We start from the raw sequence: 22,930 nt of genomic DNA on the forward strand, positions 1-22,930 counted from the left end.
TATCATCATCCCCGCAGCTCGCAGGGCAGCTCCACGGCCTTCACGCCCGTTGGAGACCAGCCCTCCGCAGCTCTGGACGTCCTCGGATGAACCCCTAACGGGAAAAGAGCCTCATCTGGGGCTTTGCCCAAAGTTCAAGGCAGGCCCCCACCTCCATAGGGAAGATGAAGATTCCCAGAGCGGCAACTGAAGGCCGTTTGGGAACAGGAGCGGGAGCCAGAGTGAGGGGGGGGGGGGGGGGGGGGTGGGGCAGAGGGCTGGCAGAAGAGCGAGAAAGTCCTTCCTCTCAATGGCAGTGGGTTCTAGAGCTGGCTCACGGCCACAGCTCTCCAAATAACGTGTGGCATCCCCAGGCCACAACTCAAGAGCACTGAGAGCAGGAGGGACCAATGCACTAATCACGAATCCCCAAGCCCACCGACAGTAATCCCAACATAAGGAAGAAGTTTAAAGACTTCTGGGGTCTTCTATTCCCACTCCACCCCGGTGTCAGCCTCACAGTCCCTGCCCCCTCTGCTGCCTCCGGATCCCAAAGCCTGTTTTCCCTTTCAAGTATAAACCCTATTTTCAAGACAAATAACCTCCTCCAGGCAGCCTTGCAGGACTTTTCACAACAGGGGCCCTGTACCTGAGCACCTTAGGTCCTCATGTACCTCTCTATATGACAACCTAGGTGGCCACTCAATGTATGAGGGGGCTCATCCTACCCTCTGCCCCTAGACCGACTGACAATGGTCCAGTTCCAGGAGGGCCTATGGCCCTTGCCATTAAGAAGTATGCACTAAGTCCGCAAAAGCATTAAAAAAAAAAAAAAAAGTTTATTGGAGCATCATGGCCGGTTGGGGGGGAGGGGGTATTGCTGAGTCATGGGAGAAGGGGACCCATCCCGCTGGCCATAGGGGCCCCTAAAGTGCACTCGGTGCGGCAAGGGTGGGGGTGTTGCATAGAGAGTCGGGATGGCCGGTCCTCCTTGGCCCTCCTGCCTCTCCGCCCTGCTAAGGTAGGCCGGTCTCTGGACCGCCCCGCGCCCCGGGGTCGCCGCTGCTTGGGCTCACGAAAACAGCGGGGGCACGCACCTGCAGCGCCAGCCCCGGCTCTCGGCCCCTGCCTCCAGGGGCGGCCAGAGCAGCGCTGCCCAGGCGTGTCTGCGCCACTGGAATCTCGTCCATGGACTCTGCTGACGCCGAGTGGTAGGCGCCTGCAGGCCCAGTGGCATGCACTGGGCTGGCGCCCACGGAATCTGATGATGAGCTGGAGCTGCGACCTGGGCCCCTGGGCCCTGCATGGATGGAGGAAAATGTGGAACTTAGGGCTGTGACACTCTCGGGGCCCTACCTTTCCTTCCCTCGGAGTTCAGGATCTGGTCAGAAAGGGACACTCACCCGACAGCCTGGGCAGCGGCGATTCCCGATCCAAGGTGCCAGAGGTTGGCACCTTATACACACGCCGCTTCCTCTTTTTCTGCAGAGACATGGGGAGCCTGAGTGCCCCTTCCCCAAACCCCACTTCACCCAAAGAAGCAGAGGAGTGGGGCAGGGTAGAGACGGCTTTCCCATACCCTTCCTCATGGGCCCAGCACAGTCCCCCTCACCTGGGGTCGGATCCGGGGAGGCAGAGTCTCTGGGGAGGAGGGTTGGGGGGGCTCCATTTGGCCTCGGGTGGCAAGGAACTGAGAAAGACTAAGGGGAAGTGGAAGGGTAAGTGCTGGATGCCCATTGTTTCCTCAAATCCCACCCCTCTGGATGTTCTGAAATAAGCCACCCTTCCTAGCACACAGAAAGGGACATTGATTTGTCCAAGGGCATGCCAGGCTGGACCCAGACCTATACTTTGGCCTTGACCTACCCCTTTTCTCCCACCTTGGATGTCCCTGCCATGCCAATGAGAGATGTTCAGGTGGCACATGCCCAGGTTGCACTCACTTGGCATTCACTGTGGCAGGCCTGGCCTGGCCAGGGGGTTCTGGGCGCACATGGCTGAAGGTCCGCATGTAGAACTCCATCTCCTGGGGAAGGTGGGGGTCAGGGAGGCTGGGGCCAGGTGTGGATCCAAGGCTTTCTGGGTCCTGAGCCCACCCCATCCTGCATCCGACACCCCATCCTGTACACAATACCCCACTTCTCACTGGTCTCTGTGGGAGGTCTGGGCACAGAGGTTTCCGACTGTCCTCCAGGCTTCCCAGCTATGCTGGGAAAACCCCTCTGTAGGCTGAGGCTTAAAACACCCATTTATGGGCCTTAGCCCATCCCTACCATCTTCCTCACTTCATCTAGTCAAACTACCTCCTCCAGAGAACCCCCAGCCTCATAGGTCCAATGTACTCAGTCTGCTCTAGCCAAGGTGGGTGGTGGGGAAAAGGCTCTCAGAGCAACCCTCTCCTACTTCTTGCTCCTCCCAGGGCTCTAGTCTCCCTGATTGTTTCCCTGGCTGGGAGACTGGCCAGACATTCATAGGCTGGGGTGTGCACCTGCGGCTATGTGCATGACCGGATGGGAGCTGAGTCCTCAGGGTACCAGCCACAATCTTAGCTACCTGGGTGGGGGAACTAGTGGGACCACGCGAGGTCTCCCCCACCCCAAAAGAGAAGGCAGTTAAGAGGTGGGAAAAAACAGTACCACAGCCCCCATCTGGGACCAGGCTTATGGGCAAGTTCTGTGTCTACTTTAGTCACTGATCCTCACAGTGACACTGGAGTGGCAGCACCAACCCCTGAAAGTGAGGGGACCTGAAGCCAGGAGGACACAGAAGTGGCCTAAGCCTGCCACCGAGCACAAAGGACGCTCATAAGGACTACAGGTGAGGAGACAAAAGCAAGGAAAAAGCCAACCCTGGTGGGGTGTGGAGGGTATAGGGCAGAGCCAGGATGATGCTGCGCCCCTACCGGGGGGGGGGGGCAGGGGGGGCACTGGGACAGCTGTCGCCTGCTCAACAGTTGTTTCCATGGAGACCGAGGCGTCCTGACTAATGCAGAGATGACACTGTAACAGCAACGCCGTCTCTAAAACAAGCCTATGTTTGGGGGCAACGGCTGTAGAGTGGGGCCCCTCCCGCATTCCTGCTCAGGGTGGGGGTGGGGAGGCTGCCTTCAGGGCCCTGGAAGATCTGGGGGATAGAGCCCAGCTGGCCATGGGCTGCCTGCACAGATGCAGAGATTGAAGCCCAGAGTAAGTCTCATGCCCAACCAAGGCCCAGACTAGCCCTTTGTAAAGTAGTGTGGGGGCGCCAGCCTCAGGACAGGAGCACTGGGAAAGAAGCGTTCAGAGGCCAGTCACGAGAACTAGAACCTCAAGGTAATGACTGGGACCTCACGGTAATCTAGCCCCCCCAACATTTCTCTTCCCCCAGTATGGACTCGGCACCCCTCCAGGGCCCAGCAAAGAGGGGCAAAGCATTTCTTGGTGCCCCTGGGCTCCAGAAGCAAGGCAGGGTGGGAGGAGCAGCAGTTAGAAGATGGTCCCAGAAGCCTGAGAGGCCAGGGTGGGACAGGAGCCAGGTCCTAGCCAGCTGGGGAAATTTGAGGGTATACCAGGGTATCCCCATTCAAACCCCCTTCCCTTCATCACAGCTGTCCCCAGAATCCTCTCTCAGCTTCAAAATGTGTACATTCCTCCAAAAAACTAAAAACAGAACTACTCTACGACCCAGCAATTACACTACTAGGCATTTATCCAAGGGATACAAGTGTGCTATTTCGAAGGGACACATGCACCCCCCATGTTTATAGCAGCACTATCAACAATAGCCTAAGTATGGAAAGAGCCCAAATGTCCACTGATGGATGAATGGATAAAGAAGATGTGGTGTATACACACACACACACACACACACACACATATATACATACAGCGGAGTATTACTCGGCAATCAAAAAGAATGAAATCTTGCCATTTGCAACTCTGTGGATGGAACTGGAGGGTATTATGCTAAATGAAATTAGTCAGAGAAAGACAACAATCATATGACTTCACTCATCTGAGGACTTTAAGAGACAAAACAGATGAACATAAGGGAAGGGAAACAAAAATAATATAAAAACAGGGATGGGGTCAAAACAGAAGAGACTCATAAATATGGAGAACAAACTGAGGGTTACGGGTGGGGTTGTGGGAGGGGGGATGGGCTAAATGGGTAAGGGGCACTAAGGAATCTACCCCTGAAATCATTGTGGCACTGTATGCTAACTAATTTGGATGTAAACTTTAAAAAATAAAAAATAAAACAAGTTGAAAAAAATTTTTTTAAATGTATACATTCCTCAAACAGCGTTGATGGAGGGAGGTGGGTAGGGGATGGGCTAAATGGATTATGGGTATTAAGAAGGCACTTATAATTAGCACTGGATGTTGTATGTAAGTGATTAAATTCTATTCCCGAAACCAATATTACACTATATGTTAACTAGAATTGAAATAAAAATTTGACCAAAAAAAAAAAAAAAAAAAAAGTGCACATTCCTGAATGGTAAATGGCACTTCTCAGCCTCAGAACTCTCCTCTGTGCAATGGGACAAACACATCCCTCCTCCTCCTGGGGAGGCCTCCCTCAGGTCACATACAGATGGCATTAAATGCCCTTGCTGGCACACCTGACTCCAAAGCCTAGGCAAGCAGTGACTACAGGGCAGGGGCCTAGATCCCTGTGGTCTAAGCATCTTAGGACCAGTCCTGCCTCAGTGGGTAATGACTATGGAGCTTGAGAAAAGTCTCCTGCCTAGGGGATGCCCACTCCAAGGATAGCTGCCACTGCACTTACAAGGGTTCAGTGCCAGGCACCAGTGTGTGTACATAGTGGTGTGGCAGGGGGGTCGCCACCAAAAGTCAATACTCCCCCCAGGCCTCCCAGGCCCTACCCCTGGCAATGAGAACAGGAGAGGCTGGGTCCCAAGCCTTCTCCCAACCCGCCCACCAGCCTGTGTTTGTGTCTAGTTGCCATGAGGACTTGGGATCCAGAGTTCAGCCTTCCCAGCAAGGCCTGCCTGGGCCCCCTGCCTTCCCAGTCCCTGGGGGCTCCAAGAACTGGACCACCCCCACCTCCAGCTGCTGACCTCAGGAAGCCATGGGGCGTGGGAATGGGGATAGGCTGGTCAGTAGCTGGGCTACAGGGTTCCTGCTTCAGAGTGTAGGGACTTTAACTCTTCGCAGACCCAGCGTTAGGCTCATCTGCAACACGGTTGCAGTTATATTACCTGCCTCATGGGCTCTTTTAAGGATTAAAGAAGGTGACGAGTCTAAGGTCCCAGGGTCACGGGTAGAGAGAATTGACATCTCCATCCTGGCGACCCAGTCGCTGATCCATCTCTCTTCTGCAGCCCCAACCTGCCCACTTCCAAGCTCCCACATCCCATGCCCTCCAGCACATACTCGGAGCCCAGACAGGCATGTACATGGGATCGGGAAAACACGGGGCTTCCTCTGGCTGTGCTCACACTTGAGCAAACAGACATGCGTTTAGTACAGGCTTGGCCTTGCCCCTCTTGCCTCCAGGTGCTCCCCTACTCCAACTGTGGTTCCAGGCCTGCTTTCCTTTGCCCTGTCTCATTGCTGCTTGCTGCACAGCCACCACCCCTCCCACACCCAGGCCCCATCTCCCATCCCCTCAGCCCTCTGGGCGACTTCTATACCTGAATGGGCCGCATCTTGGGGGGACATGACTCGAGCTCCCTGTGGGCCCCCTTTGCCTCCTGTGGCAGGCGATGCTGCACGATGTACTCATAGGTGGTGAGCTTGTGCCACACTGAGGGGGTGAGGAGAGGGCTCAGTGCAGTGGAAAGGGGATCCTAGAGTTCAGAAGGTAAGGGAGGGTACCCAGCCCCAGCCTGAAAACTAGTGTCCCCATATACACTAATCCATTAAGTGAGACCAGGCCACCATCAAAAGCCAATACTGAAAAAGGAGCATGGCTTCAGGGTTCTACGGCCCAAGTGGTACCTCCCTGCAGGCTAGGGACCCCTATCCACCGCAAGGCAGGTATAGGTATATGTGAGTGGGGGCTGGGGGACTTACTGAGATAAATGTGGAAGCAGAGCAGGTGGCCAAGCAGGGCTGTGGAAAGCAGGCCCAGAAGGATGAGTAGGGCAGCCAGGGCTAGGATGGCAGGAGCCTGGGTCTCCACAGGGGCAGCGGGCAGGAACACGAACCACACATCTGTGTGATTCTTCAGGACTGCAAGGCACAGGCAGACTGCTCATCCGGGCTGTGACCAATGACTAGGACAGGCCCAGGGTTGGAAGGTGGAAGTGGGCCTGGAGCCGGGACTGACCTTCAAAGTGGCGATTGGTGCGCAGCCGCATGGGGTTGACAAAGAACTCCACAAAGACATAAGTGGCCACCAGCACGAGGAGCAGGACACCCAGTAAAGCAGATGCCACACTGTGTAGAAAGAGCCTGGGCCCAGCCGTGGGCAGCTGTCAGCACCCAGGTGCTCCAGCTGGATAAGGGCCCAGAACTCAGAAGGGCCCATGGTTGGGAGGGGAGCCAGGCCTCTGACCCCACAGCCCCAACTCCTCACGAAGCCAATGACTTAGGGCAAAGATCAGTTTGGGCAGCCACCCCAGCAGGCTTCCCACCATTCTGTGGACCCACAGGAGAAAGCCCCAAACCGTCCCTCAGCAGTCCCAGGTGGCAGCCATCAGGAGCATCACCCTCAGACCAACACATTAATGCACACCAGCGCACAGGTCCACCAAGCACCGCCCCCCCCCCTTCCCCGCCTCATATGCAAGCTCAAGGTTCCTGGCTCACACTCGGACCCGTGCATCCGCAGGCATCCTTGCGGCCCGTGCAGCGCTCTCACCTGTAGTTCCTCTCGCCCACGCAGTTGTTGAGCCACTTGCAGTGGTGGTCGAAACCGCACACGCACTTGTTGCAGGCGCTGCAGTGCTTGGAGCGAGCGCTCCTGCGGGAGGGGGTGGAGGGGCACAAGGCGGTCGGCTAGCTTTTCCCGCACTTCGCCACCGGCCTGGCTGGGGCCACGGAAGACCGGAACGCCGGGCCTGGAGCGCGTTACCCACCCCGCACTCCACCGGAACCTGGAAACGGCGACGGGGAGCGCGCACGCCCTCTGGTGGCACTGCGAAGCAGAGCACCCACAGGAGGTCTGGCTTCTGAAGAGCCAGGGTAGGAGGTAGAGGGGTTGGGAGGCATTACACTTAACCGCTAAGGGATTGCGCACCTGCGTGATGGTGGTATGAAACGGAAATGGGGCTTCTTTTCCAAGCAAGGACCCCTGCGCCAAGCCAGGAGACGATGCAGGTGTGGCACCAAGGAGCAGAAGAGAGCAAGGCTGCTGGGTCCAGGGCCTGCGTTGCTTTTTCTGACATCTCCATTTTTTGAGTCCCTATTTCCCTGCCAGTCTATGGGAATTTTACTGGCATTCTTCCAGAAAACCTCTGCCAGAAAAAGCCTGTCTAGGCTAACCCAAAGGGAGCCAAAGGAAGAGGAGCAAGCTGACATCTGGGTGAACAGCAGTTTGCTGCAGGGGGTCAGAGGAGGTGAGGCCACATTAGGAATGCAAGCCCAAAGGGGTGTGGGAGAGTGAGCTGCAGCCCCTTCCCCAGAACAGAACAGAGTGGGCAGCCATTGCCACAGCATCCACTTAAGAGCAATGCGCTGACTGGTGCCTAGTGAAGGAAAGGATGATCAGACACCAAACCCCTCAGTGCCTTAATGCCATTGCCTCTTTCTCTGTCCTGGGGACATACCCCTTCAACAGGCTGTGAACATTAAGATTAGAAATGTAGAGCTAGCCTTGGACCATACTGCCACCCCCAATCCCCTGCCTGAGGCTGGAAGCTCCAGGAGAGTAGGGAGGGACCTAGGGAGGCAGTCCAGAACAGCCAAGGAGGCATGGGCTCTGCAAATTCTGACTGTCCTTCCCACTAGCAGCATGATCTGGAGTAAGTCACTTGGCCTCTTTGGGCTTCAGATTCCTCATGGGTAACTGAGGATAACAGTATGGGCTTGGGGCCAGGCAGGCTGGATTGTGAATCTAGCTCTGCTACCCAATAGCCATATGACCTCAGGCATAGGTCATATGGGAGCACTGGGCTCCCATATGAGCATTGGGCACTTCCTCTTCTGTGAGGTGAGGTGCTGCCCGCCCTGCAGGGTTGTTCATAAGCACTTAGCACATAGTAAGTACTCAAGCATTAGTGCCCCTCCCCGTCCCTATCTGGGAATGCTTGTGAGAGATGGGGGTAGAGGAGTCACTGGCAGAGTCAGTCAGTAGAAAAGTCTGTGGCAGTGCCAACTGTCTCCTACTGTAACTGTTGGAAATGCCATTCCTCATCTTCTGTTTCCAATCTCCTCCTTCACCCAATTCTCTTGTCACTCCGTCAAGATTCTTGACTGTGTAAAACATGAGGTTTCTGAGGCATCAGCATAACTATAAAGCCCTGGGCATGCCCCTCTCCACCTTGACCGTACGCTGGCAGTGCCCCGGGGCACAATCACCACCCACACACACCCTCAGTCCACACTCACTCACACATCTACGTCGCACAAGTTGCAATGCAGGTCTTCAATGACGTGTGCATGTTGGCTGCGGTTGAAAATGGGCAGGGGGCCTGCATAGCTCTTGTCCCTCACATTGGCATCTGCTGGATCGATGGAGACAGCAGTCAGGTGAACCACAAGGTGGCCGGCAAAGATGGCGCCCATGCACTGGCCCAGAAGGTTAAAGACTCACTGCACACTCTGCTGGCTGGAAGCCCCTCTTCCCCACTTTCCAGGGCCAGGTAGCAGCTCTCCACCTCCATATGACTCCCTCATGCAGAGACTCTCTGCCTGTGCCACCTCTTACCTCCAGCCCCACAAGAGCTTCCTTGAAAGACCTCTTCGGCATACCCATGCCCCAGATGGAAGAGAGGAGCCATCTGGTAATGGAGCTCACAAGGCACTGCCTACTGTCGCTGAGCGGCCCAACCACAGGGCCCTGGCCTCACTGCTCCAGTCCTGGCACAGACCATAGGCTGGTCTGACCTTGGAATCTGATCTGGTTTCAGATTCTAGATGGTGAAATGAGACTGAAAGAGATTATCCTCTAAGGCCCAAGGACCCAAAATATAAGTTCTAACTTTGTTTCTCTTGCCTTCATAGGAATTCGGATCTGAGAGGGAGGCAGCCGTCCTTTCTCAGCAGCTGGGCCAGATGGAGAATCACTTGTAGATAGGGTCCAATACACCCACCGCCTCCCTGACTGGAGTCCAGGTACTTGGAGCCCTAGGGCTGAGGATTCTGGGATGGCTTGACATATTCAGCGCCTGGCCAGGGGCAGCCTGGCTAATTCCTGGGGCTGAAACACAGATCATCCAGGACCTATCTGCTCAGTTAGTAGAACAAATGCAGGGGACGAGTATCCTGACAATTTGCTGCAAAGTCTACATTTGTAAAAATTCACCAATAGGTTCCAGACAGCCATCTGCCCTCCCTCCCTCCATCTGTCCTCTTGCTAACCAGGCAGACCTCATATCCTTCCATCATTCATCCCTCCATCAGTTGGCTGCCTAACCTCCTTTTTCCTTCTTCCTCCTCCTCCCAGTGGCTAAATTTCCCTACATGTCTGTGTGAGCCAGGCTCTTCCCTAATGTGCTAGACCACAGCTGAACACGAGGACCACAGCCCACGAAGGCCAGACAGCCCTGGCTCTGGGTCAGGCCTTCACTTCTTCCCTGGGTATTCCACAGTCTCCTGACTCTGTTCCTCTGGCCTCAGTGCCCTTGAGCCTGCCCTTCACTTGATCCCAAAGTGAGCACTGAATAGCTTAAATAAAGCCTTGCCTGCTTCAATTTTTACAGTGGCTCTCGATGGCTCTCAAGTTAAAGTTTACTGTTCTGTTCAGTGCCAAGGCTTCTCTTGCTCTGGCTCCTGTCACACCTGTCTGATATCACCACCCACTACTCCTCACCATTCCAGCCTCTCTTCAGACACACTGAATGTGGGCAAACATTTAGTTTTCTGCTCCAACACTCCTCCCATACCACTCCCTGGTTCATTCATTTGACTGTTCACTCAGGTCTTTCTCTGCGCCAAGCTCTGAGGGCTATGCCAGGGGCAAGACAGACTTGGGCCCTCGCCCCGAGGAGCCTACAGTCTGATGGGAAACACATATGTTAATCAAATAATGGGTTGATTACAATGAAGGAAGTTCATGGGACCATGTGAATTTACAACTGAGTAACCTCATCTAATCCGAAGGGATCCGGAAAGCTGCTCTGACGAAGCATCATCTCAGCTGAGACTTGGAGAGGAACAGATAATGTAAATAGGAGGGGCCTGGCTGGGTACTGGGACCAAGTAGAGTCCCGGCCAGAGGGGTGGCTGGTGTGTGGTTCCAGCTCAGCTCATTGCTGCCATGCTAGAATAAGGGCACACGCCACCATATTCTAACTTTTCAAAAGGAACTAGAAATCTGGATTTTTATGAGGTCTCATTTTTTAAATGTTGACAAAAAATAAATAATTCTTAAAATACACCTGCTAAAGGAACACTTAAGACTGTCCATTTTGTGTGTTAACTGTCCCCCAATTAAAAAAGAAAATCTGGAGGCACCTGGATGGCTCAGTCAATTAAGCGTCTGACTTCAGCTCAGGTCATGATCTCACAGTTCCTTGAGTTTGAGCCCCACATTGGGCTCTCTGATGTCAGCGTGGAGCCTGCTTCGGATCTGTCTCCCTCTCTCTGCCTCTCCCTCACTCGTGTGTGTGCACGCTCCTTCTCTGTCTCTCAAAAATAAATAAACATTAAAAAAATTTTTTAATAAAAAAGAAAATCTGGTGGCAGCTGGGTGGCTCAGTTGCTTGAGCGTGTGACTCTTGATCTTGGGGTCGTGAGTTCAAGCCACACTCTGGGCATAGAGCCTACTTTAAAAAAGAAAAGAAAAGAAAATCTGTAGGCCAAACAGGCCTGTGGGCTGCCAGTTCTGGACTTCTTATTTAGCTGGGTGTTGGGGTAGGGAGAGAGTCAAGAGCCTTCCAGCCAAGAGACCAGTGGTGTCAGAGGAAATAATGTAAGAGGCTGGGGAGATGGACAGAACCCAGAACATGAAGAGTCCTGAGGATCTTGAACATCATTTCTTAAGACAGGAAGAAGCCATTATGGGATGTTAAGCTGGGGAGCGACTTTATCAGATTTGGATTTTGAAAGGGCAATCTGCTGCAGGAACACAGGTGAACACAGATGGATTGGCCCAAGAGGGTGTGGAGGGAGGCCTATTTGGAAACAAAACAGTCATCTAGGTAAGAGGGGCAGATGGCAGTGGGGAGGAATGAGGGCAAGCCTGGATAGCTATTTAGGAGCCAACATCCACAGAACTTGATGACTGACTGGATACAGATGATGAAGGAAAGGGGCAGAGCCAAGAGTACCCAGAGAGGTGACCACAGAGGAGGATGGGCACATAGCAGATCCGCATCTGAGCCCACGGTGGTGTTGGTCTAGACAGCCCTCCTCCTACACCCATAATCTGTCGTATGGCTCCTACCCTCATACCTACCATGTGATGATCTCTAATCTACAAGGCTTTCCCCCAGCGGCAGGCTGAGCACCCCAGGGCCGGGGGCCTGTCTTACTCATCTTTGCAACGGTAGGTCCCAGGCCACTTCCAGGCCCCAGGTAGGTACTTGCTACACACCATTACCCTACCTCATTCCTCAGGGGCCCTGAGGAAGTTTTCATAAGGAAGGTGGCTTTGATGGAAGGAAGGAGAAGCATACAGGCCTAGAAGTGGGAGTGCCAATCCTGGTGGCTCTGTGAGCCTCCACGTTGCCCAAAGGGATGAATGTGGAGAGGACAAAACCCTTAAATCGTCCCACGGCCTCAGAGTCAGGTTGCCTGAGCAGCCCTTCTTGTCTCAGTGGGTATCAGCTGTGTGACCTCAGGAAGTCGCTTAAACTCTCTGAGCCCTGACTTCTTCATTAGTAAAGTGGGGGAGAACACCTTCCTTATAGATTATTATGAGGATTGAATGATATAATCCACATACAGGGCTTGGCACAGTGCCGGGCACATATACATGCTCAACAGATGCTAGTTACTCTTGTTTACTGTTTTTGCTCTGACTGTACTCACTGCAACCACGTGGTTATGAATCTGGCTTCCCAGGTACCCTGGTGGTAGAAGCCCAGATAATCCTGAGTGAGGGGCATGCCCATTCCAGATCATGGGAGGAATATTTCACAAACCACTCTACTTAAGAGCGCTAAGGCCTAAGTCCTGTTGGTCCCCTCAGGGAAAGTCCAGCGTTCCATTTACACAGCTGATGACTAGGCCCTGGGTCCTAGTGAACCAGGAAGCCCCCCAGCGATATTGCTGGTGTCTGAGGACAACAACCTTCTCTACAGTCCTTCTCCACATGTTTGTCCTTGTCACTCACCAGCCAAGGGCTCTGTGGTTTCCCAAGAAAGCACACTCACACTTCTGGCTCACATATTCTGGTGCTCACACACACACCCTTGGTGCTCCTTTCCTCTGCGAAGCAGGCAGGACTCCTGTCAGACAGAGGAGGAGGCTGAGAACCGGGGAGCCGGCCGAAGCTGCTCAGCCTTGTCTGACCCCTGAAGGGCTGAGCTGTGACCAACCTCGGCTGCTGACCCTATGCCCGGAGCTTTCAAGTTAATCTCTGCTAACCTCCTTTAGCCCACCCTCACCCTTCTCCCCCAGGAAGCCCAAGAAATCATTTTCATGAAGAACACACATGAGGGCACCCTCTTCTGGGCACCCTCCGGACAGGGGCACATAGCCACCTGTTGCACCCCAATCTCCCAGCCTTGCAGCCACGTCCTCGGCTCCTGGGGGTTGTGGCCAAGGCTGGGGGAGTCATACCACTGGGCTCAGGCAAGTTTGTGTTTGTCACTGTTCCCATGAGTTTCCAGGGCATCTCTATCCCTCCTCTTGTCAACTCAGCCTCACACTAAGAGTCTGGTTTACAAAACCAATGAGCTCCTAAACAGTCCTGGGTACAGCATAATTATCTGACGGTACATAAAACCACATTTTAAATATACCAGGAAACTTACTATGTAAAAGAATTCTACCATGACTCTTTTTGAAAAGTGAAAGATTCTTTTGTAAATGGAATAATTACTCTCTATCCCTTGTCGAGCTCTGGACACAATTAACATTAAGGCTCTCTTCTGTGATCACTCTTGCGGTATCTCGGTTGACAAGGTTCCTAGCTGTGTGGACTTTAAATGCTCCAAGGTACATTAGGTCCATCTGCTCACCCCATCAGGCAGAGGGGTCAGATGGGGATTGGAAACCAGGCAGGGAGGCAGCTGGTGCTCCTGGGCAGAGAGGGGGCCTGCCTGCACTCTGTGGGGCTCTGGAGCCCAGCTTAAGGCCCCTGCCATGTTCCTCCATCCACTGCCCCAGTTCTCCCATGTACTAGCCCCACACTTTCCCAAGGATACAGCATAGCCAGCGGGCACCCAGTGGTGAGGCAGGAGGGGGACAAGGACCCCAAAGCCAATCACAGCGAAGAAGAGGTACAGCAGCCAAGCCACAATCTGGAGCGGGTGAGGGGGCCAGCTCCACCCATTCCGGCGGGACCGCTGGCCCTGCAGCTCCAGGGAGGGTCTGCTGGCCTGTGCAGGCGCCGTCCACACACTCTTCTCAGGGGCTGTCTTGTTGGAGGGCTTGTTGCAGACGTTCATCTCCAGAGGAAGGAAAAGTAGAGAAAGCATTAGCCTAAGGAGGCCCGGGCTGGAGCCCAGAGCCCCATGTGGAGAGCAGGCCGGGATGTGAAGTCATCTCCCAGCTACTCTGCAGAAGAACTGGGGCCCTAGCATGATGAAGACAGGCCATGGGGGAAGGTGGTAGTGGAGTATTTCTCAAAGCCCCAGAGCAAGCTCTGGCCCCAGCGCTGGCCAGGACAAGATAGGAGGGTCCAGGATTTATTCAGAACAGTGTGGCTCCCTGTTACTCAAAGTGCTGTCTCCACAGCCATCAAAGTTAAACCCAGTAAGACATGTTGTCATCTGGTAACAATATCAGGCTGGGGCCAGAGCAATGAGAACACATGCTGATTCTGTTAGTCACCTCTGTCCTGAGGCCCAAATGCAAGTGTCAGAAAGGGCCCCCTTACTCTTTGCTAGGGGAAACATGGACTAGGGGTGCTCAGAAGGGGGTCTGGCGTCTGCCCCTGGGCTAGCACGTAATCCCTTTAGGAGAGAGGCTGGGAACAGCGGGGATGGGGCATGGGGGAGCCCTTAAACCATCTCCCCTGTGCCTCAGACTTCTTGGCTGGGAGGGGCCAGCGTGCAAGAGAAGGAAGGATCCCCCCTTGCTTCCTTCCAGCAGCAGAAATGACCATGTTTCTCTAGGTAAATTTGGGCCTAGTGCACTGAGAAGAGACAAGTGGGCTGATGGCCTTTGACTCACTTGAGAGCTCAGAGAAGGCTGGGCCTCCTCCACAGCCAGACCACCAGGTGGCAGCACTCCCCCACCCCCGTCCCACCATCCTTCAGTCTAAGACCTGGCCTAGTGGCCAAAATCACATGCAAGGCAGGCAGGGTGTGCTGTCATTACTGGAGGAAGAGCCCCACCTCCAGAATCTTCTGGGCCTGAGGGAGGACTAGCACCTGGGCAGGCAGCACCACACCTGGGGAGACAGGCCAACTCAGAGCTCTTGGTGGGATGGCCAGGAGTAAGGGACAAAACCCTGGCAGCTGGACTCTCCTTTCAGGAGCCCATGCCTGTGGGCCAAGGAGTCTGACTATATCAGAAAGTACAGCAGACCCCCCTCAGCACATCTACCCAGAACACCTTCCTCACATCTTGGCCCAACAAAATGTGATTTGGCCTTCAGTGCCCACTTTAAGCATCACCAATCCAGGAAGCTTTCCCTGATGCCCCAAACAGAGTCAGGGGGCCCTCATGCTCAGTCTTTCATGGGCAAGTCACTTTGCCACTTGGAACCCTGTGTCATCCCCACATCTGCTCCCTGTTATGCCAATTTTCCCTAAGGGCAGCAACTGTACTGTGATTCACTTATCCCTGCTGCCCACACGCCCTTCCCCAAGCAACCAAAACATACCTTGTACATAGTAAGTGCTCAGTAAATGTTTGCTGACTTGAAATCATCTGAAATAAAGGGAAATGTGGGTGCGATAAATGGTGTGGAATCCTGGTCCACCCAGAACCATCTGGCCCACTCTGCCCTGCCTTCAATCTGCACAGCCACCATGCAGAGACATACCTCTTGCCCAGCTCGCCCTGCCACTGGCTATTATTACCCTGACTGCCGGACATTCACACTTAGCCACTGCTTCATCCCACCTGAGGCTCAGAGCCTCCTGTAAGCCAAGCCCGCCATATTCATCTCTGAGCAGCCTTATCTCAAAGCTAAATGGGATGACCTTAGTTTTCTCCCAGGGACTCAATTGGAATCCCCTGGTCATTTGCTTTGTCTCCAAAAAGAAACAGTGAAAAGTGAAAAAAGAGCCCCAGCTTTGGAGGTAACAGATTTGGGTTCAAGTCCTGGCCCTGCACTTACTAGCTGAGTGGCTTGTTTCTTCATTTGAAAAATGGGGGTAGGGATGGCTACCTAGTGCTGTGTATAGATCAGCAACACTGTAAGTAAAGCCCTGACACATAAATGCTTCGTAAATGATGGATATTATAATTATCCTTAAAATAGCCCTCTGGGTTCTCCTGATCTCTCCAAAGGAAGGCTGCTGCATCTGATATTTTACAAGGTTAATTTCCAAAGTAATGGGATTGGTTGAAGCTGCTTTCTTAAACCAGTGGTCCCAAGGAACATGTTGTCATAAGAGCTGGGCCACTGGATGGTCATTCTAACCGTCTCACCTTTGATCACAGAGACAATGGTAATTAAAAAAAAAAAAAAAAAGCAGGTACCACTTTATTTTCAATGTCCCCAGAGGTAGCAAATCTGTCCTTGATTTTTGGGAATTCAAAGGTCTTTAGGTGAAGCCCTGTAAATACAGTTGAGGTGGGTGGTTCTGCTCAGGGGCAAATCCCTGTGGCTTGCACGTCCGTTCTCCAGTGACACCATCACCAGGGAAACTCCTTTGAAGGGAACCCATGAATTGGGATCCTTAAATTCTAGCTTTCCTTTTGCCATCTTCACACCTGTGCAGCCCTACACCTTGAGGAAGTTTTTAAAGAAAGCAGCAGAGGCATATGACTGACATGTCCCCACTGCTCAGAGTGGCAGTGGTCACAGGCACCCCCAGTGCTGCTGTCTCCCCAATATCTGAAGTGGGAGGACTCATCATCTGAGGCCTGGGGGGTGGCTCTGACTCCAAACCCGGGGACAACTGGCCCAGGGAGGTGCCCCTCATGTGAGACAGAGGACAGGGGAATGGTGCTATTGGGTGAGTCCTGTACAGAAGTAGCAGCACCCCAGAGCAGACACCCAAGCTGACCAGGAGGCATGCCACCTGCCCGGAAAACCTGGGCCAGCCAGCTCTTACCTGATGACGTTTTCCCTTGTGGGGTTGGTGGCTACAAATTCTTTTGGCCCAAAAGGCTTTGATTAAAAGGGCTGGGAGGTAGGAGAGAATCCAAGATAGGGCCTCAGGCAGGGATGGGACCAAGCACTGTCATCAGACCCAGGAACTTCTCTGGCTTTCCCTCCCCTCTCGGCACTTCTCTAGAAGACCAGAATGAAAGATGCATGGCTCTGCTCCCGGACAGCTTGGCCAGCCTGTGCATTTACACCTTGGCCCAGTCAGCACTTTTGGGGCCCAGCCCCCTGTGTGCACTAAAGATATAAACACAGATGAGACCAGGCTCCTGCCCTCAGGGCCTTGCTTTCTGGGGGCCCAGACAGACATGAGGGCAGTGGGTGAATGGGTCATACAAGGGTGAGCCATTCAGAGTGACAGAACACAGGGTGCATGGAGGGGGGATCTAGAGAAGGAGATGAGCCCTGAGAAGCTGAAGGGTCAGATCCCATGGGGCTTAGGAGGCCAGGCAAGGAAGTCTGGCTACTATTGAAAGAGCCACAAGGAGTCATAAGAAGTTTAAAGCAGGGGAACGACACAAAGGTGGTGGGTATTTTAGAAAGCTTTCTTCTAGTCCAGTAGGGAAGAGGGCACGAGCAAGAGGGGAAAGGTGACACAACAGCAGGCTGGCCCAGGGAGGGAAGCAGCCCAGCAGCCTTGTGCTTCGGGAAGAATTGGCCAGAAGATGGAGGCCAAGCCCACAAGGTCCCCTAAACCACCGATGCCTCCAGCTGCATCTCTGGTGGGCTGAGAGGTATGTGCGCCTTGGTAAAAGTTTCTTCATGTACCTTCTGCTGCCACAGAACAAACCACAGAGTTAAACTGGTGGAGATGGAGACAAGAGTAACGAGGTCCCAAGGAGTGTTAAGGCCAAAAGTCGCCACCTTTGGGTAAAGGTCACCTTGGGTAAGCCAAGGACCCACCTGGCTTCTGAGGTGGGCTAGAGGGGCTGTATAGCCCCCTCCCTTGTCCCAATAAGGTAAAGGTCATTGCCAAGATGTCACTAATCTCTTCCTGTTACCATTCCTATGCTAAAACCCTAAAATAGCATTTTCAAAAGAAAGTTAGGCTACCTTACTTTATGTGCCTAATTTAAATGAGGGAAGTCAACATTTCAAGTTCTCATTATGAACTGTAGAATAGTTCTATGACTGATCCACTTCCCTCTTGCCCACCTCTGCTCCCACCAAAAAAATATTTAGGAATGCTTCCTAAGATTTATGAATGGCGTTGTCGAAACAACCAGACGCAAGTGAAAAATACTAGCCCTGGAGAGGCTGTGGGCACCCCTGTGTTCCTGAAAAATGTTTGAGGATTTCAGAAAAGAATCAATTTCAATACTAAAGAGGCTTTTTAGGAGGACGCCACTGAACTGGCAGGGTAGAATGATGGGGTTAGAGAAGAAGAGACAGGGCTCTTAGAGCAGGATTGAGGGCCTGGGGACCTGAGCCACCAATGGAGAGAGGCAGGTTGGAGCTAGGCAAGAGCACAAGGCCTGGAAACAGATCCTGGCTCTGGTTGCTGCACTGCCACTCACAGATTGGGTAACCCGGAGGCAAATTTCAGAGGCAACTCTTTGGGTGTCTTCTTTACTCAGCTTTTAAAAAAGTTAGCTGGGGGGTGCCTGTCTGGCTCAATCACTAGAGCATGCAACTCTTGGGTCTCGGGGTTATGAGTTCGAGCCCACTTAAGAAAAAAAAAAAAAAGGTAGCTGGAAGGCAATTTGGCAATGCCTACCAAACTTTAGAACACATATACCCTTAGGCCCAGTCATTCCATTTCTAGGTATTTATCTTATACATATAGTCACAAAGTACACAAAGATTCACAGCAGTCTTGTTTGCAATAATAAAGAACAAAAAACAATATAAACAAACTATGGCACAGTCACACAATGAAATGCTATACAATGTCAAAACAATGAGGGATTAAATGACCTTTGATACACAGTGAAGTGAAAAAGCAAGATGTGGGCAGTTGTAGAACATGCTATATCAAGTAAGTGAAAACAAACAGGGATGGGTATGTTCCAATTTGCATAGATTCTCTCTGGAAAGAAATGCAAAAAGGCAAACACAGGGACAGCCTCTGGGAAGATCTAGTGGCTGCAGTGAAAGAGACTTGCTTTTACTGTGCAGTGTTTGAAATTTTTTTTACCATATGCATCGATGCTTTTGAAAAAAAGAATGTGTCAGATAAATAATTAAGGGGTGTCACCTCTTACCCTCCTGGCCCACTGGGCTGCCACGTAGACCAAATGTGCTTGTGGGCTCCAGAGCCCTGTACCACACCTGACAAACAAGGAAATCCCACCTAACTACCATGCAAAAAGAGTGCTCAGTTTTATTTCGGTGCTTCCTCACTCCTCGAAAGCAACTCTGAATCATTCCACTGCAGAGCTGTGAGGAAGAACCACAGAGCTCCCTACGAGCTGTTGGGAGTCTTGTCAAAGTTGTAATCAGACCTCTGGGCAGCACAAGAGGAGTTGCTGGGCAGGACCCTGTTCCAGTGCTCAGCCAAAAGTCAGCTCAGCTTCCTGTGACTCCAGAACCCAAAGGGAAGGTGCATGCAACAGGATGCTTTTGCTCACAACCATCTTTTCTGTTTGCTAAGAAAAGCTAGAGGATTTACAGGAATTATTTTCTATGGATATTTCTTTTGCTTTCTTGCAGGGCTTGAACTCATGACCCTGAGATCAAGACCTTAGCTGAGATCAAGAGTCATACACAACCGACTGAGCCATCCTGGCACCCGTCTATGGATATTTCTAAACAACTTTTCCTTGCATCTGCTTTTAAAATAATTTTCACTAAGGGTGCTTGGGTGGCTCAGTCAATTTTGGCTCGGGTTGTGATCTCATAGTTTGTGGGTTCAAACCCCATGTGGGCTCTGTGCTGACAGCATGGAGCCTGCTTGGGATTCTCTCTCTCCCTCCCTCTCTCTGTCTCTCTGTCTCTCTCTCTCCTCCCCCAAGCTCGCTTGCTCGCTCTCTCTCTCAAGATAAATAAATAAACTTAAATTTTTTTAAATAAAATAAAATAATTTTCACTAAGATTTAACAGATGTCCAATTTAAACCTAAACAGAGGCTGGAAAAAAAAATGCTGCATGGTACACACTGTTTTACAGTGCAAAAAAAGTCATTTATAAAAGAAGTTTTGGGCAAATACTTTATTAAAATTCCCTCCAGGTACCAGAGAAGTCTCTGGCCTTAAAATTCTGGGAAGTGGCTCCAGTTTGACTAAGATATGCACCTCACGACAATGCCCAGAAAATAAATTGGAACTTCAAGCTGTTCTCATAGACCCGTCCAGTCACTGGCCTCAGATGTGGCTGGGCTCTTCACATAAACAACACACAGAAGTCTGATGCTAGAGCAAGAAAACCCTGAAATCTCACTCATTCCTGAGTTGATGTGGTGTGCAAACATTTTCTGTGCCATTCTCCTCCTGAAGCAACCACTGCAATGTTTGGGATTCAGGTTTAGCCAGGGAAAGGGGACAAGAAGGAAGGAGTAACAATGGAGCGAAAAAAGGCCAATGAGAGGAGCCAACGGTTGTTGATTTTAACCAGGAAATCAACTCACATGATTGTAGGAGCAAGCCTGGAGGAACACCCACCAAGAAACAGTCGTTAAGAGCAAAGTTGTGACAAAACAAAGTAAGAAAAACAAAAGAAAAAAAAAAAAGAAGCACCAATGTTGCTTTTATTGCAACTCATGGTGATTATCCATTTACAAACCCATCTTCCATGGTGAACCACTAGTTCCACAAAAGCAAAGACCACCCCACACCTATCTCTAAATCCAGCTTTCCTTCAATAAAAGAAATTAAACCATTTGTTACCATCTCTGCTGCCATCACCCTAATCCAACCCTCCATCATTGTTCCCCTGTAGCAATGTAGTTTCAGTAATAATGGCCATTTGGAGGGAACTTTTTCTGTGCCAGGAACTACTTTAACAGAATGACTTATAATCCCTCACAACTCTCTGAGGTAGGTCCTGTCATTTCAAACTGTTCCCAAAGACCTCCTCTGTCATTGGTCGCGGATGGACTGGTCTCTCACTTTCTCTCTCATAAACAACATGCAGAATAACATCCCCCTTTCACAGATGAAGATACTGAGGCTCAGAGAGACTAAGTTCTTCTAGGAGACACAGTTAGACTGGCAGAATTACGATGGCCCTCAAATGACTTGCTGGTGTGCCCTGTCATAAGGACACTGCCCACAGCAGCCAGAGGAAGGTGAGCTTTTCAAAACTTCAAATTCATCAAAACTTTTCAATGGTTTCCTCCTGCTTCTAGGACAAAGTTGAAACCTCCATCGCATCCTTCAATGCTCCCCTCATCCTTTCTGTTCCTTCATAGTACTTTGCTGCCTTTGCATTTGCTTTTCCCTCTTCCAGAAACACCCTTCCCCTACTTACAATTCTGGTTCCTTTCAACCTTCAGGTCTTAGCTTCAAAGTCACCTTTTATAGGAGACCCTGCCAGAACACCACCCCCGCCCCCCTCCATGACGTCACCAGAGTACTTATCTCGAGCGAAAATCACACAGTCGTCTATCTGGAGTCTGCCCACCCCACCCCCCTTAATACTCTGTGGGTTCTGGAGATCGTGCCGTTTCCTGGAATCCTCAGTGACCCCGTCCCTGGCACACAGTATTGAGTATACTGTGTATATTGAGTATCTGCTCAATGCAGATATGTGAACCTGATGAATACTAGAAGGAAGCCCCGCGTTCTGCCCTGTCCCTTGAAGCCCAGGCCGCGGGCTCCAGGCCGAGGTGAGCGCAGAGCACAGCCGGGCGGCTGCAGCCACAACCCCGTGGCTCATGCCAGGTTTCGAGGTGAGAACCGCGGTGGGGGCTACTCACCTGCGCGTCGCGTCGACCGAGCCAGATCGGCCCTGCCAAGGTCACCCGGTAGCTCAGCCCCCGCGCCTGGCCGTCCACCCTCCCACGGTGGCTGCACTTCAGACCCTCACAACGGAGATGGTCCTCGGGACCAGGCGGTGGCGCAGCCCGGAGCGGGGCCCCATCCCGGGCCGCGCGACGGAGGCCGGGCGGGCAAGTCCTCGGGCACCGGCTGGAGCGGGCTGGCTGTACAGCCCCGCCAGGCCAGGCCGAGGCGGGATGGAACTCTTCAGGAGCTGGGCCCGTTCCCCTGGCAACGGCGCGGGCTACGGCGCCCCACAGCGGCCAAACCGCGCTGCGTCGCTTCGCGCCGGCACCAAGGTTCGGGGCGGGGCTCACCAGGGACCCCTGGGATCCCTGGAACCCGAGCCTCCGCGTTCCCCGTTCCCTTTCAACTATTGTCCTCGAAAACCCACTTTCCCCCACCCTCACTCCACAGCTGTCTTCTCGAAATCGTAACTTGTCCCAAACGTGCCCCCCTTCAGTTTCTCCCTGAGACTACCACTGTCGGGGAGACCCCCCAGTCAGCCTGCACACTTTAATGAGTATGTGCTGGGCACTGGGCATACCATGGGGAACACGAGATCCCTACCCCTCAGGGAGATTACAGGCTAAGGGAAAGACAGGTATAGACAAATACACAAATAAATATGCAGGTTTCCCCATAATATAAAATGTGAAGTATAAAAGAAAATATGCAGCACAAAATATCTCCTTTCTATCTTTCCTTTAAATTAAGTAGAAATCCTACTGGGAGCCCCCTCTTCCAGACTGGTGGGACATTCAGTCTTGGTCTCTGCTGGGCTCCTATTACCCAGGTTATTCCAAGGACTCAGGATCTCCTGCAATAGCAGCCTGAGAAGCACGCTCTAGTCATGGGTCCTCTCTGGTACTGAAGCCACAGCCATTGTCCCAACCACAGGACTTCCAGGTTTGGGCTCTAAGGGGCCATGCCTGATGCCCCAAGATTGCCAGGGGATAGGTGCCTGCTTCCCTGGTTGCAGGGCCTGAAGACTCTTCCCTTCCCCTGCCTTGGAGACCTCCCTGCTGGACCCAGCTTCCCTGAAAGCTCCCTCTCCCTTTCTCCTTGGGAACACTGGAAATGGACCCTCCCATGAGCTCAGGCTTTCTCAAAAAACAGGAAGAACCTTTGTCTTCGAAATCTCCAAGGCCCTAAAATGGTGAGCAGCTGGCTGCTATCAGCTTAGAATGGGCTGGACAGAAAACATCCCTATGCCTAAAATGCATGAGCCACATGCATTAACAACTCCTACTCTGCCACAGGCCAGTTGTGAGTCCTTGTGCAAGTGATTGAATCTCTCTACCATATAAATTCTTGTTTCCAGTCCTGATAAACTCAAACTTATTGTGGAATAAATATCTCTGTACTCTGGCCTCAGAAATGCAAGATAACTTCTCTTGTTAAGATGCCAATCAAGATGACTCTTACCTGGAATTGGAGAACTTTCGGGTCCAACAGAGATGATGACCTAGAAATCAATGTGGAGGATAAGCCCATATATGCCCACAGGGAGAGGGGGAACCTGAGAG

General features: G+C 52.2%; 1 protein-coding gene across 4 annotated transcripts; it reads right to left on the reverse strand.

Moving 5' to 3' along the window:
* Nucleotides 1-800: 800 nt before the first annotated feature.
* Nucleotides 801-21,614, reverse strand: ZDHHC1 (zinc finger DHHC-type containing 1). 4 transcript variants are annotated; one of them, XM_042968333.1, is made up of 12 exons: nt 21,341-21,614; nt 15,031-15,077; nt 13,406-13,648; nt 8,485-8,660; nt 6,793-6,894; nt 6,259-6,383; nt 6,003-6,179; nt 5,621-5,733; nt 1,923-2,005; nt 1,592-1,679; nt 1,383-1,461; nt 801-1,279 (listed from the first exon to the last, which is right to left on the reverse strand). In XM_042968333.1, the coding sequence occupies exons 2-12, from the start codon at nt 15,037-15,039 to the stop codon at nt 996-998; spliced, it is 1,479 nt and encodes a 492-aa protein (XP_042824267.1). In that variant the 5' UTR covers nt 15,040-15,077; nt 21,341-21,614; the 3' UTR covers nt 801-995. The 4 variants fall into 4 exon arrangements, with proteins under 4 accessions (XP_042824267.1, XP_015396587.2, XP_042824269.1 ...); XM_015541101.2 differs by having other exon boundaries at nt 6,003-6,161; nt 21,341-21,613; XM_042968335.1 differs by lacking the exons at nt 13,406-13,648; nt 15,031-15,077; nt 21,341-21,614 and adding an exon at nt 7,171-8,345 and having other exon boundaries at nt 8,485-8,545.
* Between the last annotated feature and the right edge of the window lie 1,316 nt (nt 21,615-22,930).

The sequence above is a fragment of the Panthera tigris genome, chromosome E2 (assembly GCF_018350195.1).
Source record: "Panthera tigris isolate Pti1 chromosome E2, P.tigris_Pti1_mat1.1, whole genome shotgun sequence".
Taxonomy (NCBI): Eukaryota; Metazoa; Chordata; class Mammalia; order Carnivora; family Felidae; genus Panthera; species Panthera tigris.

What these genes read in the sequence shown, in the direction of transcription:
- ZDHHC1 (XM_042968333.1), bottom strand. An exon ending in AACTTGTGCGACGTAGATGT is followed by an intron (nt 6,895 to 8,484) that starts GTGAGTGAGTGT and finishes CCCCTCCCGCAG; the next exon opens with GAGCGCTCGCTCCAAGCACT. An exon ending in GCCGCTGCCCAGGCTGTCGG is followed by an intron (nt 1,280 to 1,382) that starts GTGAGTGTCCCT and finishes CCATCCATGCAG; the next exon opens with GGCCCAGGGGCCCAGGTCGC.